The 18191-nt window shown below is 41.1% G+C and overlaps 1 protein-coding gene and 1 long non-coding RNA gene across 8 annotated transcripts in view; one reads left to right on the top strand and one right to left on the bottom strand.

Annotated features, from left to right (window-relative positions):
* Window positions 1-6500: 6500 nt before the first annotated feature.
* LOC121354871 lies at window positions 6501-13863 on the top strand. The gene is made up of 3 exons (XR_005955354.1): window positions 6501-6920; window positions 8275-8338; window positions 12797-13863. It is a non-coding gene; the product is annotated as an uncharacterized LOC121354871 (long non-coding RNA).
* The window catches only part of MAEA (macrophage erythroblast attacher, E3 ubiquitin ligase), a 49464-nt gene continuing 44208 nt past the window's right edge, over window positions 12936-18191 (bottom strand). For all 7 annotated transcript variants that reach the window (XM_041469708.1, XM_041469618.1, XM_041469802.1 and 4 more), the window contains 3 exons: window positions 15436-15569; window positions 14554-14749; window positions 12936-14151 (listed from right to left, as the gene is read on the bottom strand). In XM_041469708.1, coding sequence (XP_041325642.1) covers window positions 14056-14151; window positions 14554-14749; window positions 15436-15569 — 426 coding nt within the window. In that variant the 3' untranslated portion in view covers window positions 12936-14055. The remainder of the gene's footprint in view (window positions 14152-14553; window positions 14750-15435; window positions 15570-18191) is intronic.

Here is an 18191-nt window from a genome sequence, read left to right as displayed (position 1 = left end):
GAAAACAATGACATCTTGATTTTTATTAATATTAATAATATTTATCCTTTCCCCATTGCCTTCCATCAAGCACAGTGCATTTCCATGTGAAAGTCACGCAGAGCAGCACAGCTCATCTGTAAAGTTTAGATCAGTTTACTCTTTCACTGTTTATATCTATTTCTTTTCTTCATTTGATTGAAAGTGCCGGAACAACTGCTTTCTGTTAGGGTATGACTTGCAGAAGGAGCATTGCTGTGCTATCTGGAAACAGAATTTCAAAATGAGCCTCAAGCAACAGACTTTGCATCTACAAAGGCACTGATTTCATACTTTTGCATAATGTTTAAAGAAATCCCTGCAAGGAGCCATATGGTTTTGCAAAGAATCAGTTGATGAATGAATGAATGAGTGCTGAGTTGTGTAACTCATTCATGATAGTCCCTTAGGCAAATCCCAATGAGAGCCAGGCTATTTATTTATTTGTTAAAATCAAAGACAATTACATAAAATTGTGTTGGCTGAAGTTGCTGAGTCTCCTTTTCCCTTCTAATTTTTAATGAACATGGCAAATATCCACCATTCAATCATTACCATATTCTCTTCATCTGGACCAGCCTGATAAAAAGGCTGAAGAGAGCCTGAACACTAAAAAATCCACTCAGCTGCAAAAGTCACAAACCTTGCACCTGCATTGATTTTCCCCAGCTGGTCTGGGCTGTTCCAGGAAGGAGAACACAGAACACTGTCGAGTGCAGAGGCAGGGCTGAACACCAGCTGGTATCCTTTCAGAACCTCAGAGTTCAATGGTTTTGGGTTTTTTTGTTTACACCTGGTTTCAGCAAAGTCTGGGCCTGTAGCTTCATTTTAAGGGGATTGTAGAATCAAGGAGTTGCATTTCTTACATCTGTACTGAGACATCAGCAGTGGTGACACTTTGTGAGTGGTCTGAAGTGAGTGACACCTTGCAGGAGCACAGACTCTTCCAGAAGCTCTGTCCTTGACACCTTGCAGGAGCACAGGCTCTTCCAGAAGCTCTGTCCTTGACACCTTGCAGGAGCACAGACTCTTCCAGAAGCTCTGTCCTGTTCACCACCTCTCCCGAATACCCAGCTGTTGGCAGGGGGCATCTGCAATGGGAATGTTCTCCTACAGGAAGGTATCTCCAGACAGGACCAGTTGGTCCATCCAGAGGTGATCTGCAGTTGGTCCAGTACCTTTAGCCAAACACACAGGTAAAGAAAAACTCCAGAATTTTGTCCACTGACAATGATTTGGGTCTGGGTGTTCTTACATTAAAGAAGAACCATTTGTTCCACCACATATTTAAAAGGTAAAACTGGTGGCTCTAGGAAGGATTATTTTCAGACTTTGTGCAATACTAAATTATCTGGTTTAGTTCTTTTTATCTTTTTGTGAAAGAAACGTCTCAGTAGGAGACAGTTCCACCATTTTACTGGATGATTCTTTGCCAAGGGTTGTTTTCCAGCTTTGCAATAAAGGAGAATGCCAATCAAAAAGAAACCCCCCAGAACTTTTAAGATAGCTGTATTCAGCTGAAATTAAAAAGGAGGATTTCTTCCCCTGCCAAAATGGAACTTAGGCAAAGAAAGGCTTCCCTACAAATAATTTGGAGCTAAAATAACTTTCATTTCAGGTCTGAAAATACAGAAACATGATAAACACTAACATTAAATTGTCATAGAGTTTGTGCCAATTGGGTTGTAAAGAAAATGACCTATGTGAGCTGAATAGATGCTGAACTAGCAGTTTGAGTTGAGCAAAAGGGTGACAGATATTTCAGAGCTCTGAACTACCTTGTAAGGGCTAAAGAGTACATTTAAACAGATGTTCTCAAAGGGGAAATGGCCTATTCATGAAACCATCAATAATGCAAGGCCAAAGGTGCTTGGTGACCTCCTCTAATTATGTGCAACAGTGACTGTGACAACACTTCAGCCTCCTGTAACATTTTATAATTCTGTCATAGGAGGAGATGAATGAACCTGCTCTGTGTGGTCTAGATCACTAATTAAATATCCACTTGTGAGTTGGATGGAGCAGCAATAGCTGTAGGAGAACCATCACAAATCAAGCAGCACCTTCCTACACATACCTTGTATTCATCTCTCAAATAATTTTAAAAATGATTCTACAGCAATTCCTGAAACTGCACACCAATGTGGACACACTTGATTAGTATCAATGAAGGTAAATTTTTCTTCACTGGAATATCTGTGCAGACTCAAAGTGGAACTTAATGAGCATTTCCCTGTGTTAGACAATATCTATCCACACCAGGAGTTGACATTTGTACATGAATGCACCCAAAAAAGACCAAGGCACACCCAAGTGCACTGCACAGGGGTGTCTGTGGGGGTCAGGGGGATACCAGCCCGTAAGGCAGGACTCAGATCAGATCATGCAGAAAAGGAGCAGCTTGAAGGTTGTTAACAGAGAAAAGGAGAGTGCAGAGGAGAAGACCCCCACAAGACTACCAAAATATAAAATCCTGCTCTCAGCCTTCAGCCCTGTTCAGCATTTCCATCATCTTGTATTTGCAGTGAGCAAGAAAGCCTCATGGATCAAAAGGAGAAATTCCAAGGAATTTCTTTTACTGTTATGATAAAAGAATGCCTTGTGTCTATGAAGAGATTATTTATACAGGTTAGCTTTTGCAGGCAGGAGGAAAGTCCCTGGCTTGAGGAGATTACGAGGTAGTTGGGACAAAAATAGAGTGCAAAGACCAGAGTTTGAGAGGGAAATACATGTTGAAGTGTAACTAAAAGGAAGAAGAAAGTGTCTTGAAAAGCAGGAGGTAATAACAAGTCTTGTGAAGTGTCTGTAGCTATTTATTTATGCTTTTAAGGAAGTGTGTTGCACTTCTGTGGCTCAATACCTAAGTTGGAGCAGATTGGGAAAGTATTTATTCATATTTCATGTATTTGGACCCCTTTGCATGCTCTCAGTTTCTGCAGCAAATGTGTCACGACAGTTCCACTGACTAACATTCTTTTAGATTTTGCACTGCTAGGATTCCTAAGTGTTTTACAATTTTTTAGGCAATTGAACCTCAGTACAGCTTGGAATGAGACTTGCAGGTACAGCCAGCACATGTGATCCCATCCCTTGAGCAGCAGCACCTCCTGCAGGGTGACCTCAGCGGTCTTGCTCATGCAGCCGCTCCTATTCTGTGTTTCAGCTTGTCTCACCTGACTGCTAAAAAGCCTCTTAAGTTAATAATTCCTGCTTTTCCTCTTTGCACAAATCAGAGTGGTAAAATTATTTCAAATACTGAAAAAGCAGTATTTGTGGTGAACATTGCTCGGTAAACTGTACAAAAAATTCTCTTTATGTCCTTGACATCCAGTTCTGCTCCAGGTGATGGAACCTGAATTCTAGTCAAGTGTGGGGTTTATTTTTTTGAGATGTAAACAACACTGGCAGGCAGTAGTTTCAAGGTATATTTATAGGGATAGTAGAGGAAAGTGCACTGCCAGCACTGGTCTGAGCTGGGTGACTGAGAGCCTCTGCTCAGCTGAAATCACAGCAAATACTCTGTCACTGCCTTTGTCACCACATTCCTGCATGGCCACAAGAGGCACAGCCCCTGAGAGACACGGCCTCCTGGCTGCTGAGGGAGAAAGTTCTGCATCTATCTATAAAATGTTCTGTTTATTTAATTAAAAAAAATACCCAAACAAACAAAAACAACCAAAATCCCCCAAAACCCCCTAAAGCTATGTCTTTTTCAGGGAAAAAAAAATTTACTTTAGCTCACAGTTCTATGAGAAATACACTTTTCAGATAAATACATTTTCAAATGGGAATAGAAATGAAATTTATACAGGAGCATAATGTCTTTTTAAGAAGAGTTTATTTGCAGATAAGAGTAAAAATTGACATTATAAGGCTGTGAACTTTGTCACTCTTTACCCCATGTGTGCCTAGTGAATTACACACACCATAAACTCGATTTATTTCCCCCCTCTAGGAGCAGCCCGGGGGGAAAGCCACACGTGGAGGGACACTGGAGACTCCTGCAGGAGGGGCTGCGAGGTAGTGTGGCATGTTATATTTATCTATATATACATACACACAGACACACACAGACACACATACATATATATATATATATATATATATAATGTCTCTTAAGAACCCCACTCTCAACCCTTTTTCCCATATTCTGTTGCATCTTCCATCCCTGTGCAAAGCCACAGTGTTTCCAAGCCAGGAGTAAATCTTGAAACAGATCTGAACCTTTAAACATAACCACAGTCTCACAATAAAATAGGCAAAGGAGAGATTTTGTTTGAACAAAGCATTCCTGAGTATCATATCATAGAAACAATTTCAATGACAGTTTAAAAGAGAACACATGTCTCTGAGAAAGCACTGAAGGTTGGGGCATTTTCCAAGAAGAATTACTGTGCTTTTAGAGGTAAATGAATTGAGTAAACCAAAATATAGATACAGAAAAATCCAGAAGCATTAAAAGTGTCTAGTGGTACTCTGCCTTTTTTCTAAACACACATGCACACAGAAAAATAACCACCTAAAACAAATAAAATCAACCTCACCTCCCCCCAAAAACCCAACAAAAACACTCCCTCCTCCCCAAACTCTAAAGTCAATTAAAAAATCAATATGGAAGATATTTGAGCTTGTTAAGAAATCAATGAAAAAAGCTTGATTACACCAAAAAGCTGCTGAAAAAATTATTTTCCCTTCTTTTTATAACTGTAAAAACTGTTCCTGTCAGAGAAATGATTCTACCTTGAAAGGCCAGTGTGGTGAACTGAAATCACAACAGAGCAGCCAAAGCACTGCCCTGGGCACCATAACCACAGCTTGGTTAAAGTGGCTCCAGAGGAAATGATTTGAGTTACACTGAGTTTGACACGTCCATTGCACGTGTCAAACTCAGTGTAACTTTGCTTACTACAAACATGAATCCAAATTATCTGCAATCAGTATGGTTTCTGTCATCTCCAAATGCTTCTATAACTGCTTGGACTCTGTTTTAAATGGTGCAATAAAAACCCTAGGGAACAAAATCTATCTGACATAGAAATACACTGCATTGTCTCTTCAAAAGCATCACAGATCTTGAGCTGCACAGGAATATTTTAATGTCAATCCATATTCTCTATTTGCTGCATAGAAAAGCAGCAGTTCTTGCTATTTCAGAACCATCAGCAAATTTCAAATATGTCTCTATTATACAGAATCACACTGTGGGAACAGCAGGGTTAAACAGTTTCAGAGCAATAACAAAAAGCACTAAGTAGTTTAAGCTCTGTAAAATGTGTAAACAGCACAGCAAATACTAAAATAATATGCATTTTATAAAGTTCTTTTAAAAATTCTGTGGCATATAGGAAGGGTACAAGAACAAACAGCAGAAAATAAATAGTTGCAATAGTGCCCACTAGTAAAGATTTAAATCAGTTTTGATTATTGCTGGGTAACTTGCTCATGAAATAAAATTATCTTCAGGGGAAAATATCACATTAAATGATTCTGAGTATAGCAGTGAAAAACACAAGGAACAAAAGATGAATTCAAACTGGAAACCAGGCACATATTTTACCAGTGAGGAAACAGATTCTCTGTGTCATGATGATGTTTTTCTGACAGATGTGCTTGAACCAAACAGCCCTGGATTGTAAAGACTCGACATCCAAAATCAGGACACTGGAGATCTGTTGCCACTGGCTCTTTTGGAAGGCATTACATTACAGAGAAGACTTTTTAGACAAAACAGAGATGGCAGGACATGAAAATCCTGGTGACTCAGAGAGTCACTGTTAAAGCAGGACCTGGATACTCCTGCTGTGGAGTTATCAGTGGATCCTGGAGAGGGGGCAGCACAGAGGGAGAGGGTTTTGCAAATAGAGTGTAAGAAAAAGGATATTGTGTCTCTCTGAAGCATCCTTGATTTAAAAGTGACTACTGGAAGTTTTCAAGAATGTTCCAAATTTCAGGACTCAATTACCCAAGGACAGAGAAGGGTGATAGGAAGGTTCCTGTAATGGTGGGAGCAGCCCCTCTAAGTGCTTGGAGCAGATGAAGCTGTGAGTTGGCATTTTAAATCGTTGGTATTTTAACAGAACTGATCCATACTGGTGTATTTAATGGGATTTGCGCAAAGTTTTTAGAACATTCCAGAAACTTTTTCTATGAGACTTCATGTTTTAGCCTAGATCTTTTAGTATCTCTTCACCTGAGCATGATCTTCACCTATACCTTGAGGTGTTATTTTGAAATAATATTTTTTAAATAGCCACCCAAAGTTTCAGTGTTAGGTTCACTGGCCCAAAGATTCTTGACAAAACTGACACCAGCACTCTGATTTCTTTAATGGTGTTCCTGGAAATACAAGATGTGGAGGAAAATAATTAAGCCAAACATTTTATTCAGATAAAAATCTCACACCCTCAAATGCAGAGATCACAGGAGATGTTATTTATGGTTTCCCAGTGCAAAGAAAGCAGTCATTATCCTTTGCTAATTGGTTTAGAATAAGGGAGGTATTCCTGGATGTGGCAGCTGCTAATCTTACTTCAGTGAGGAATTCTTAACTTTACCTCCTCAGAAGAAGGTTCCAGAGACACAGGGAGTATGTTTTGGCTGAGGGTAGGATAATTTCTCTCTTAACAGGACAGGTGACATTCTTTCCAATTATTATAAAAATTAAGTGTGTCAGAGGTCTGTTACTCACTGAAAGAGCAAACCAGCAATTCAGCTGTAGCCTCTGGGCTTTTCTCTCTACCTGGTAGTTAAACTGAATCATTAGCTGTCCTGTAACACCAGCACCCTGTTTATTCACTGTTTTTTGAAATAGGATAATGCAGCACTGAAGCCAGATAGCTGGCAATGAATGTGACAGTGACATTCAAAGAAAACAGATGCCACAAAGCCTGGATCATCAGAGGGTATGTATATCTGAGATCAACATTTGCAAAGTGCTGCTGGAAAAGAGAAGCCAGCAGATTTGCATCAGCAGCATCAATTCTCATCTATTCTTCCCTGTCTGACAAGATAGGATCACTCACTCCATGGTATTTGTCCCATTCCAGGGCTGTTCCTCCTGGAGCTGGCCGTGGCTCAGCTCCCACACACCAAGGTTGGCAGCTCAGCTGCTCCAGGCGCCTTCTGTACCCAGAGGATGGGCAAGTTGTAATACCCTGAGGGCAAGATCCATTTACAGACTCCAAGCCTGTTTGGCTGAAGCCTCATGCTGACTCCAGGAAAGAGGCAGGAAGCAGGCTGGAATACTCCTGAGACAGGAATGTGTCACTGCACTCAGCTGATCAGAGCTGGGGGTTATCCTCCCTCCATCGCAGAGCTCCCCATTCTGCTCTGCTCCGGTGTCTGCAGCTGGCACAGACAGCACAAGCTGCTGCTGCTGCTTCCCTCGCTCCTGCAGCCACCCACAGAGCTGCTCTCCTGGTGCATCCCCCAGCACCCAGCCTGAATTCTTCTCCATTTCCTGGTGAAAGTCAGCCCTGTAAAGGGATGTTGCTTATGGCCACAAATAGGAACAAATAATTTCATGAGCTCCTGTGCACGGAGAAGCAGGACAATGAGACAGCGACTTGAGGGTGCAGGATTTAAAATAGAAAATCGTGTCATGATCCTCATGGAGACAGAGCCTCTTCCTCCACACCACTGAGCAAAACAGCTGCCACCAAGGAGCCACCTCAAAAGGAGGGAGGCTGCAGCAAGCAGCCAGGGGTTCAAACCCTGCCTGTTGGGTTTCTGCTGTCCCAGAGCAGTTCTGCCAGCGGGGCACAGAGCTGGTTCCAGTGGAGGCATTAGCTGGGCATTACAGCACAATGCCAGGATGATGCCCTGCCTGGCTGGAATTAGTACAAGGTTTTCCTTAATGACTGCATCCAGGACAACTTGAGCTTCTCTAAGATACATTTCCCTCTGACCCCTCCAGTATTTAAAAAAAATATTTCTCTGGTTTGCATCCCTAAAGCTGCTACTTGAAAGAGGAGACATCTCCATAAGAGGCACACACAGCCACCCTGAGGGACTTCCCACAGCTCTGCTCCTTGCTCTTCTGAGCAATTTGTCTTGCTGTGGTTTGCAAAGAAAGAAAAGGAAATTGTCTGCTGGTTTATTATCTGTTTATTTCCTTTTGGGGAATCTGTCTATATGATCCTGCTTAATCTCCATGGGTGGGGAACAAAATATTTAAGTTAGTTAAAGATCTTTTTGTCCTGAAGTGAATAGACCTTATAATCTTTTTCTCCTCATTCTTCCTTCTGGCTCTATCAGGAAAAAGTCCTGGCTGGGAAGGAAGATGATCTCCCTGGGAAAATTTGCTCCTCTGCTCTGTGGGGTAGGTGTAACTCTTTCCTTAAATGCACAACAAAAAAAATTAATTTTATGGGATAGGAAATAGTGTCAAAGGAGTAGGTACAGATGTTATCCCCCACTTAACCAGCTTTAGTTTTCCATTTTAGTTTGGGAAACTGAACAGCTCAGTGATTTCTCTGCTCCAGCTGCAGTGTAAGAGATGACCTGAACACCCAGGAGTGCTCCAGCTTCCAGCACAGCAGCACCAGACCCCTCTGCAGCCCCACCACCAGAAGGATCTGAACCTGCTGCAGCGAGGCCAGAGGAGGTCACAAAGGTGATCAGAGGGCTGGAGCCCCTCTGCTGTGGGGACAGGCTGAGACAGCTGGGGGTGTTCAGCTTGCAGAAGGCTTTGGGGAGACCTTCCTGCACCTTCTAGAGCCTGAAGGGGTTACAAGGAAGCTGGAGAGGGACTTTTGACAAGGCCGGGGAGAGACAGGACAAGGGCAGGGGCTTCAAACCGGCAGAGGGCAGGGTTAGATTCGATATAGGGATGAATTTTGTTACTGTGAGGGTGGGGAGGCCCTGGCAGAGGGTGCCCAGAGAAGCTGTGGCTGCCCCTGGATCCCTGGCAGTGTCCAAGGCCAGGCTGGGCAGGGCTTGGAGCACGCTGATCTGGTGGAAGCTGTCCCTGTCCATGGCAGGGGGTTGCAATGAGGTGATCTGCAAGGTCGCTTCCAACCCAAACCATTCTGATTCTACATGATCTGATTCCCAGACTGGGCACTAGAGCAGCTTCTTTCCATTAGAGGTGAACAATTAACAATCCCAGGAGACTGATCACTTGGTTTCTGTAACAGACCCAGTTTTTTTCACTTCCATGTTGCTAAGTTATTTCTGTTTCCTCAGTGCATCTCCCTCTCCACGCTGCCCACTGATGTTGCACATTCCCATCTTTATTGGGAGCAAGCAGCAAGGTGCTGGGTGCAGTTTTGTAACAAAGTCTGGATCTCTGTCACACAGTACTTCCATGTTAATTTTTTCTTCTTTCACTTTTAAAAGCTTCGGTATTTTAATCTCTTTGAAAGGTAACTGGCTGATAACATTTCTTGGTTCCACCCTGATGCTTGATCTCGTTTTTGATTGTCAAACCAAACAGCTTTTCTTGTTTCTTGTTCTGCTGTTTGCTATTGTTCTTCTTGTGGTGCTGCTTATCCTACAGCTGATTTCCTCTGGCTTGGCATACAGATCTCTGAAAATTGTGACATGATCAAATAGCAGGATTTTATGGTGTAGTTGAAAATACCTGACTGACAACTGTGAGCTCCTCAGTGCAATCAACTTGTTGCCAGCTAGCAATGAGGACTAATTTTATTTTTATTTTTAATGTTAAGAACTCCCATGTACAGTTTTAGAACTTCATTTCAAACTGAGATCAGGACTACATCTCTTATGAGTATTTTTTTTCAATGCCTAGCTCTCACACAACTTCTCACAAAAGCCAGCTGTAAGGTAGAACTGCTTTGTGCTGTGCCAAAAACATCTTCAGCCCTCACATCCAACAGTAACTGAACTGTAACTTCTTGCTCCCTCTTGCTGGCCTTGATTGCAAAATTTTTCCCCCTGACTGTGCCAGAGATACTTCTACATACAGAACCTATCTGGCTCTAAGAGGATGTGTTAGTAAAGAGTTAAGAAATTCTGCTGTCCTGCTCTGCCCATCCTACATCTCCTTCTAAAACAAAGAGGAAGTTGAGCTCCTGAAAACTCCTCAGAGCTTAGCTAACAGGGCCAAGTCTAAAATTAATGACTGAATTAAGAAAAATGCTGCCTTTCAGTGTGGCTGATGCATGATGCAGAACCAAGCAGACACCGAATCTCTGGAAAAGCAAAATGGCAGGGAGATCCTGGTGAATATCTGACCCCCCTCATCATCAAAGAAGGAATAGATTCAGTGACTAGAGGAAACTACTGGAAACTACTTTATCTGTTCAAGGATGAGATGAAGATCAGACTCGATCACCTATCATGTGGATCTAGGCTGGGCTTTATTTGGTGTTTGGAATAATGAGTTCAAACTTCCTCATTATGGAACATGAAAACTCAGGATTGAAAAGTTTTAAATACTCATTTTGTTGTATCCAGTGACCTCCATTGTGCAGCAGGACACCCAGTGCACATTGTCACTGTGGGTCACAAAGCACCCTCAATAAAAGTGTTTAGTGGGCTTCCCAATGCTTCTGCTCAGGCTACCTGAGGCTGGGAAAAAAGCAAGTCAGACTATTCCTTTTTTTTTTTTTTTTTTTTCCTCTGAATAGTGGTCCATTATGCATGTTCAAAGGCTTCTTTTTGGCAGATTTCCAGCTGTAATTTTCTCATTCTTCCTGTCCCAAATAATATATTCTTTTTTTTTCCACAAGAGTAATTTTATTACTGAGTAGAAAAGGCCATGCTTGTATTAAAAAAAACCCTCCAAACCCTGACCACTTCATCAGTCTTTAAAGCTTTAAAGCAGGAAAATGTTTTGCCTGAGTTTGGTATCAGCTTTGCTATTTCCTACCTACAAAATGTTGTGATCTCAGCATCTTGAACCCTTCTCAGCCTGGAAGATAATGGAAGCTGAAACAGGTACCAAAAACCATCAGGGCACTGTCAAGAGTTACCAGTACCTCTCTTTTGCAACACTGGAAAACCTTCAGCATTTAGAGTAAAGCTTTGGACCACAACAAACAGAAGGATAAGGCAATTCTCATCCTTGGTGTAACTGTGGGAATCAGAGTAACCTGTCCTGATCACAACTGGGACAAACTGCTGCCTTCAAACAGGAACACCACAACCAAAATCCAGAGTCTTGCCAAGTTGCCTGGCAAGACTGAAAAAACATCCCAGTGAAGGATAGTGTTCATTTCCAGCTCAGCCAGATCTTGAGAGGAAAGTCTTTGCTTTACTAGAGAGCTTCTACCATCTCAAATGACTTTATACTTTAAGTCACCTACTCTTGGTGTGATGTCTGGGGCCACCTGCGAGATGAGCTGTGAACCAACACCTCTGTTGGATCAGGAGCTCACAGCTGTGAGCAGCCAGGGAATGCAAACCAGGGCTCCAAGCTGCACCAAAGCAGAACAGACTGCCACCATTTCTGACCCTCATACAGCTGGGGGCTGCCAGAGCCATGGCAGAGCAAGCCTGAGAGCAGCCAGGAGGCTGCAGCTGCCTGTGGCACACAGGCATTGCTGCAGTCAGAACGGGCTGTGTGACTGCAGCTTTCCAAAGTGAGCAACCAGAGCTAACAAACAGCTGAAGCTCCCCTACGCTCCTTCTGGAAGCCTCCCTTGTAACACACCATCAGGGACTGAGGCCTCCTGTTGGCACCTGGCCCTCTGGAATCACACCTCCCAGGAACTGAGGCCCTCCTTGTAGGACAGCTGTTCTCTTCTCCTCCCATCCCAAACCAGGTTGTTTTGGAGAGTGTGGGTTTCTCCACCACTCTGCTCAGGTCACAGAAATCAAAAAAGGCTAGTCTCAGGAAACCACAGCTCTAACTGGTCTTTAAGAGAAGCAAAAGCAACAATTTCCTTTCCTTCCTAACAATCCTACAGTTGTTGTGCACTTACCACACATTCCCTGAGGTCCAGTAGAAATCTACTGCTTCTTTCCTGCTTTGGCCTTTTATAAATTCCTGTAAAGTAGGGAAAAATGAGATTGCCATGCTCAAAGCTATGCTTGCCCTTCTGCAATGATGGTGTAAACAGTGGTGCAAAGAAACAGAGGTGCCACATGGGTTTGAGCAGCACTGCTCCTCAGGGTGACATCCTCCCCCTCTCTGAGTTGAGGGTGCTCCAACTCTTGCCAGGAGAAAGGAAGAGTCCCCACCTACTCTTGGTACACTGCATTTGTTCTAAGGAATCATTAAATCTGCCACTTCAGAACATGCCCAGAGAACAGAGCCGTCCTTTGCAGCAGTGAGTGCAGAGCAGTGGCCTGTGCCAAGCTGGCAGCACTGCAGTGGTACAGACACTGAATGTTCTGAAGCATCAATAACTGATGCCCGCTGAAAATGCAACTTTTTCAGACACACCTCCCTGGAAAGCCCAAGTATTTACAGTTCACAGTGGCTAGTACCAGCAGTTTAGCAATATCTGTGACCTTTAAGTGTTGAACATAAAAAGAAGCTGTGGTCCTTTGTCTGTGCTTTGTTAGCATTCTTTAAAGCATGAAAAACCCACACCTAACATCACCCACAACATTTTATTAACAGGAAGGCTCTAGGACATGAGGCAGTGTTCCAGGAAGAGACAGAAAAACCCCTGGAGTATACTGTTCATATATGAAAAGTTTAAACCAAAAATACCTATTTGACTGAAATGTTCTGAAGGACAACATTTATGGCTGCTGTGTGGCATTTTTTTTGTTTGTTGGGGAATTTTTTGGGTTTTTTTGGTTTGGTTTTTTGTATGCATGTGTGTTGTTAGCGTTCTTCTTTTTCTTTTAAATCTTGCAGAACACTGAAAACCAACACTGGGAAGTTCCACTACCTTGAAGAGAGGCCACTGAGAGTTAATTCTTTTTACATTTAAACACAAAACAGCTTTCTAATTTTATATAATCAAGAAATGGAAAACAATTTTTATTAACATGTCTTACATTTACAATCTTTTATTAGCTAATCAACATCAACATGCAAAAATAAGCGCTAAATACAAACCTCTACAATATGGTTTTGTTTAAACTACAATGGTTTAATTCTTTTCAAAAGTCATAAGGATGTGTTCTGCAGTTGTTAAAATTGAACTATTAGTTTCAGTAATGAATACTATTTAGACCCTAAAATTATGTAATCATCCTGCAAGGCATCTTCAGAAACTTCGCCCAACACTTAAGAATACCAGCTCATTGTCATGTGAGTACATTCTCAAAGCAAGAAATAAGGCAGTAGCACTAATGATTTCATATTGAACCCTATGCACATAACTAATAACTTTAGAAGGACTTTAACACTATGGTAGACTGGAAAAAGAACATTTAAACAAGCATTGGATTTTGCCTGAAATGTTCTCAGTTCTTCTTGATACTTATGCAACCTCCTTAAAATATTTGGGTTTCGAAAAAGACTTCACTCCTTGGAACCAGTCCCTATTTGATCCTCCAGAGAAGCCACCTTGTGTCAAAGACATCAAAAATATCTTCCCATGGAAATAAGTTACATCATTCATGTTCAGGATTACTTCACCAGAGGATCACAAAGAAGGCAAAGAGGAGCTTAAAGGAGAACACGTTGGTAGTACTGAGATCTTTGATAAGAAAAGGGTCTTGGACAATTGTGAAAAAGAGGGAAGAAAAATGGATTTCATTTCAAATCTGTTGTAAGTTTTCCCCCAGTGCAAGTGTCCATCTTTAAAGAAAGCTATCCTTTAGAAGATGAAAGTACTTTTCTTTGAGAAGAGTCCAATTTTTGATCTTATGTTACAAAACCTTAACAATCAAAATTTGTTTTTGTGTTCTTTATTCAAGTACAAACTTAAGTCATAATTCCTCTCTTCTTTTTTTTTTTTTTTTTTTTTTTTTTTTTTTCCTTTCAAGAGTGTTTATTGTTGCTCATTGATCTTTGGTCGCAAGAAACAATAATGCCACCGACAGGTCTGCTCCCCAAGGTGGCAGCTTTTGCTTCTTTGCCACACATTAAGGCCCCCCCCTTTACAGGGTATGCCAAGATACACTGTGTCAAAATTCCAGCGGCACTTCATCCTGTGTTTTACAGACCTACATGATGTAGACTTTCTCAGCTTGTGAGAAGTTGAAGACTTCTTTGGTTCTTGGGCAAATTACTTTGTCATCTTGACGAATAGAAAGCAGAGACTGAAAAAGAGCGAAACCAAAAGATAATATTCACAACGGTTATTCAAAGCACTATTGAACTGTTTAGGAAATGAACTTTTAATTTAAAAAAATGTTGTGGTCTGAGGTCAAAACATCTTTGCCCCCAGAAGTTACTTATTCTACATTATTGCTCTCTGGAGGGAAAGATTTCCAATGCCATTTGATCTCATGTTATAAATTCACATAGTTAGGTATGTGACCATTAATATGTCTTCATTAAGACCAATTTAAGCAGCTAAATATACAGTCCTTAAAAAAACATTACTGCAAGAAATATTCTTCTAGCTTCTGACTGAGTTTATACGCTCTTATTTTGATCTAGCAAGTTATTCTAACAGCTGCTATTTTAGCCTCCAGCAAGTGATTGACTCCAACACTTACATTGTATCCATAGACATATCCATTTGGTAACATCATAGGAGGATTATTTTCGTTCATTACATCCCCCGAAATCTTGCAGACTAGTCGGGAGTTGGCACAATGTGCCATCGGCAGGGGCTGAGCCAGCTTGTTCAGGGATTTGCTACACACAGGGCAGTCGGGGTTTTTTGAGCTCCCATCCTCTTTATAACACTGTCTGTTAACAGCAAGTTAGGGAACAATCACCACAATCAAACCATAATTACCCTCCCATTGGATGGGAAACCTTAAAATTAGAAGATCGTCAGCTGTGCCAGCAGAGCCCAGGTGACAGAATGCAAAGGAACATTTAATTCAAGTTTAATGTCCACACAAAAGAATCAAGGGTTTGCTCTGTTTCAAGGAGAGTGAGCAAAATGTGTGTCTGGCACAGCTAAAGCTTCTGAGGTGCAGCACTCCAGCAGCACCAGCCCTTCTCCAGCACAACACACTGTGCAGCAAACCCAACAAAGTTTCAAAAGATGCAGCTGTTTTTGAATATTCACATAAAATCTGGGGTAAATTTGTGTTTAAATGCTTAAAAACCAGTAATTGTGACCCAGCTCCCTAACCCTTGCAGGCATATTCACTAATTTCAGACATGAAAAGGCAGCCAAACCAAACACAATGTTACATTTTACCTTTTTTGTTTGGGCATGCCTTCTTTTTAAACCATAATGCTATTTATTACAATCCCCCTTAATTTAGTAGTGACCAATTTATACCCCATTTGAACAATTCATGAGCAAAAATATTGAAGTGTCACATTTCTTATTTGAGCTCTCTGAAAAGCCTCCATAAACCAAAAATAAACCCCAACATGGCTTCTTTTTCACTCCCAGTAATATCTGCTTTAAAGGATACGGTGTTTTTATAGCTGAAAGGCCTGCCTGGAGTGTTATAGTAAAAACAGAATTGTTTCCCAGCTGATGTAGTCTGTAGTTATCATATCTAAACTGTTGGATCAGCATTCTCCATCGAGCAGGGTCCAAGAGATCCTGTTAAAAAACAACACAACTATAAGTTGCTTCAATCTAATTGTCCCAGGGAGCAAAAGCCTGGGAGTGACAAATTGTGCAAAAGTCACTTGTGCAAGCCCATCACAAACCAGAAGTGGCCACCAATGCATAGTGTTTAAACAGTACCTTTTAACACTACTTTAGTAAAACAAGTATTATTTAAAATAGCTGGAACAATATTCAATCTCCATCATCTACCAAATAATGAATTGAGGTAGGTAAATCCTGGTGAGGTTACTTCCTCCATTTAGTTTCCTACAATGCTGGACTACATAGGAAACAACACTAGCACTGTGGAATGTTTCTTCTACAGCCTCTGAACCACTAACATCAAAAAGTCAGAAATGTTTTTTAACTTAAGGCAGACTAATTCTGCTGATAATCAATTACAATACCCAATATTTACATAATTTTGTAAAAAGATTTCAATTTGAAGAAGCTGCCACAACCCCAGGTTAGAGAAAGCTTGCATAAGCTACTCATTTAGAGACAAAGTTATTTAATGCTGTGTGTTACCTAAAAATCAGGATTTTTATTTTAATGGAAGTAGGAACTAAACCCACAGGTCAAGGATACATTGAGTTTTAAAAGCAATGCTGTTGAAGAGTCATGTAAGAAGGGAAGATCCTTTGAAAATATACTTAGTGTCATCTATACAGGCAGACACCCAATCCTTTCTTTCTTATCCTTTGTATCTATAACCTGCACTTTGGTCAGCAGGAGTGACAATATTTATTTACCTTTATATAATATTTATCATATAGCTATTATACTGATCATACTGCCAACTCTGCATGCTACACTTTGAGGAAACTAGGAGCAACAATCTGGGGACACCTTACAGCACCTTTCAGTACCTAAAGGTGCTACACAAGATCTGGAGAGGGACTTGTGGCAAGGCCACGGAACAAACAGAAAGAAAGCAGGGTTAGACTGGACATTAGCAAGGAGTTTTTTGCTGTCAGGGTGGTCAGACACTGGACCAGGCTGCCAGAGAGGCTGTGGATGTCCTGTCTGTAGAACTTTGTACTGCTGAGGCCACACCCCAAGTCCTGTGTTCAGTTTTGGGCCCCTCACAAGGACATTGAGGGGCTGGAGAATGTCCAGAGAAGGCACAGAGCTGGGGAAGGGTCTGGAGCATGAGTCTGAAGAGGAGCAGCTGAAGGAGCTGGGAGTGTTTAGCCTGGAGAAAACCATGAGGACAGGGCAGATGAGGACATGGTTTAGTGGTGGTTCTGGGTTGATGGTTGGACTGGATGATCTCAGAGACCTTTTCCAACCTTTACAATTCAATTATTCTACTGTTGGAGACCAGGTTGGATTGGGCTCCAAGAAATCTGGTCTAGTGGAAGGCAAAGGGACATAACATTGTTCAACAGCTATCAAAAAAACAGCTTGTTCTGCCACAACAGTGAATGTTTTCCTTAAAGTCCTGACAGAGGAAAAGCCAGAGAAAGTTCTATTCAATGGTTATAGAAGACACTTCTTTCCCTGGATTAATAAAAATCAGTTGGTTAGAGATATGATCTCACAAACTTTGTCACAGATTTAAAAAGAATTTACTTAAAGGCATTTTAGGAAGCCATTTATGCACAGAACTCATAGTCAAGATACTAAAGGTAACTCCAAACAACCATGTGCTGTAATTGTGGTGAACTAGGTAATTATTAGAGAACTCAAAACTTAACTTCCATAAACCAGAATGTTTTAAGTCATACCCATAAGTATTAGGGAATTTCTTCTCATTGTATGGTTGTAGGTTGAACAATCCCAGCTATTTCTCCCTCATTAAAACACTCCATCCAAACCAGCCCTTAGAATAAAATAAAGGATTCTTATTTCCTACCTATTTCTTTCTAACTACTAAAATATTGATAAATTCTATCTTACACCCAGTCTTCTAACACATCTATCATTTATATTCATAACTTAGATCAAATCTAGCATGTAAAATACCAGGATGCTTCCAGGACTCTGGGATGAGCAAAGAAATTCACATTGATTCTGTGGGTTGTTCGTTTCAGGGCTTTTTTTTGTGTGGTTGTTTTGTTAAACCATGATTTCATCATCATGTTTAGAAAACGTGTTTATACTGGCACTGCCACATATTGGCTTGGCATTTCATGGAATTCTTGTCTTGCTTTGACAGCTCAGCTCTTCTCTACCTTCTGCCTCCAAAGCTAAGTTAAAAAGAAGTGAATTAGCACATGACCACACAACGAAACTCAGCAGAAACAGTAGCTATCTGTGAATTTTGCTTGATTTAAATTGAGATGTAGATATTACCACTAATATCTACATTAATTTGCATAATCCAAATAAATTAAAATTTATTTGAAGGAACAAAAATACTGCTTTCCAACCATCCTTCATTTCTTCATCTCAACCACTGCAACAACAGTAAAGCGAGAAGTAGAATTAAGAACTGCTGCTGGTGTATTAAAACCACAGTTTCGTATGTTGAACAAGACTCCCTCTTTTTTTTTTTTTCCTTTGTACTTCCCCATCTTCTGTCTCTTGCTGTGTATTTAATTATTGTGCTTCCAGATCTCTAATGCTGGGTTTATGGTAAGCTTAGCTCAGTGTGAATCCATGTTACTA

This window comes from Pyrgilauda ruficollis, unplaced genomic scaffold (assembly GCF_017590135.1).
Source record: "Pyrgilauda ruficollis isolate IOZ18807 unplaced genomic scaffold, ASM1759013v1 scaffold1, whole genome shotgun sequence".
Taxonomy (NCBI): Eukaryota; Metazoa; Chordata; class Aves; order Passeriformes; family Passeridae; genus Pyrgilauda; species Pyrgilauda ruficollis.
The sequence above is the reverse complement of the archived record's forward strand: the minus strand, read 5'-3'. Positions and strand labels throughout refer to the sequence as shown.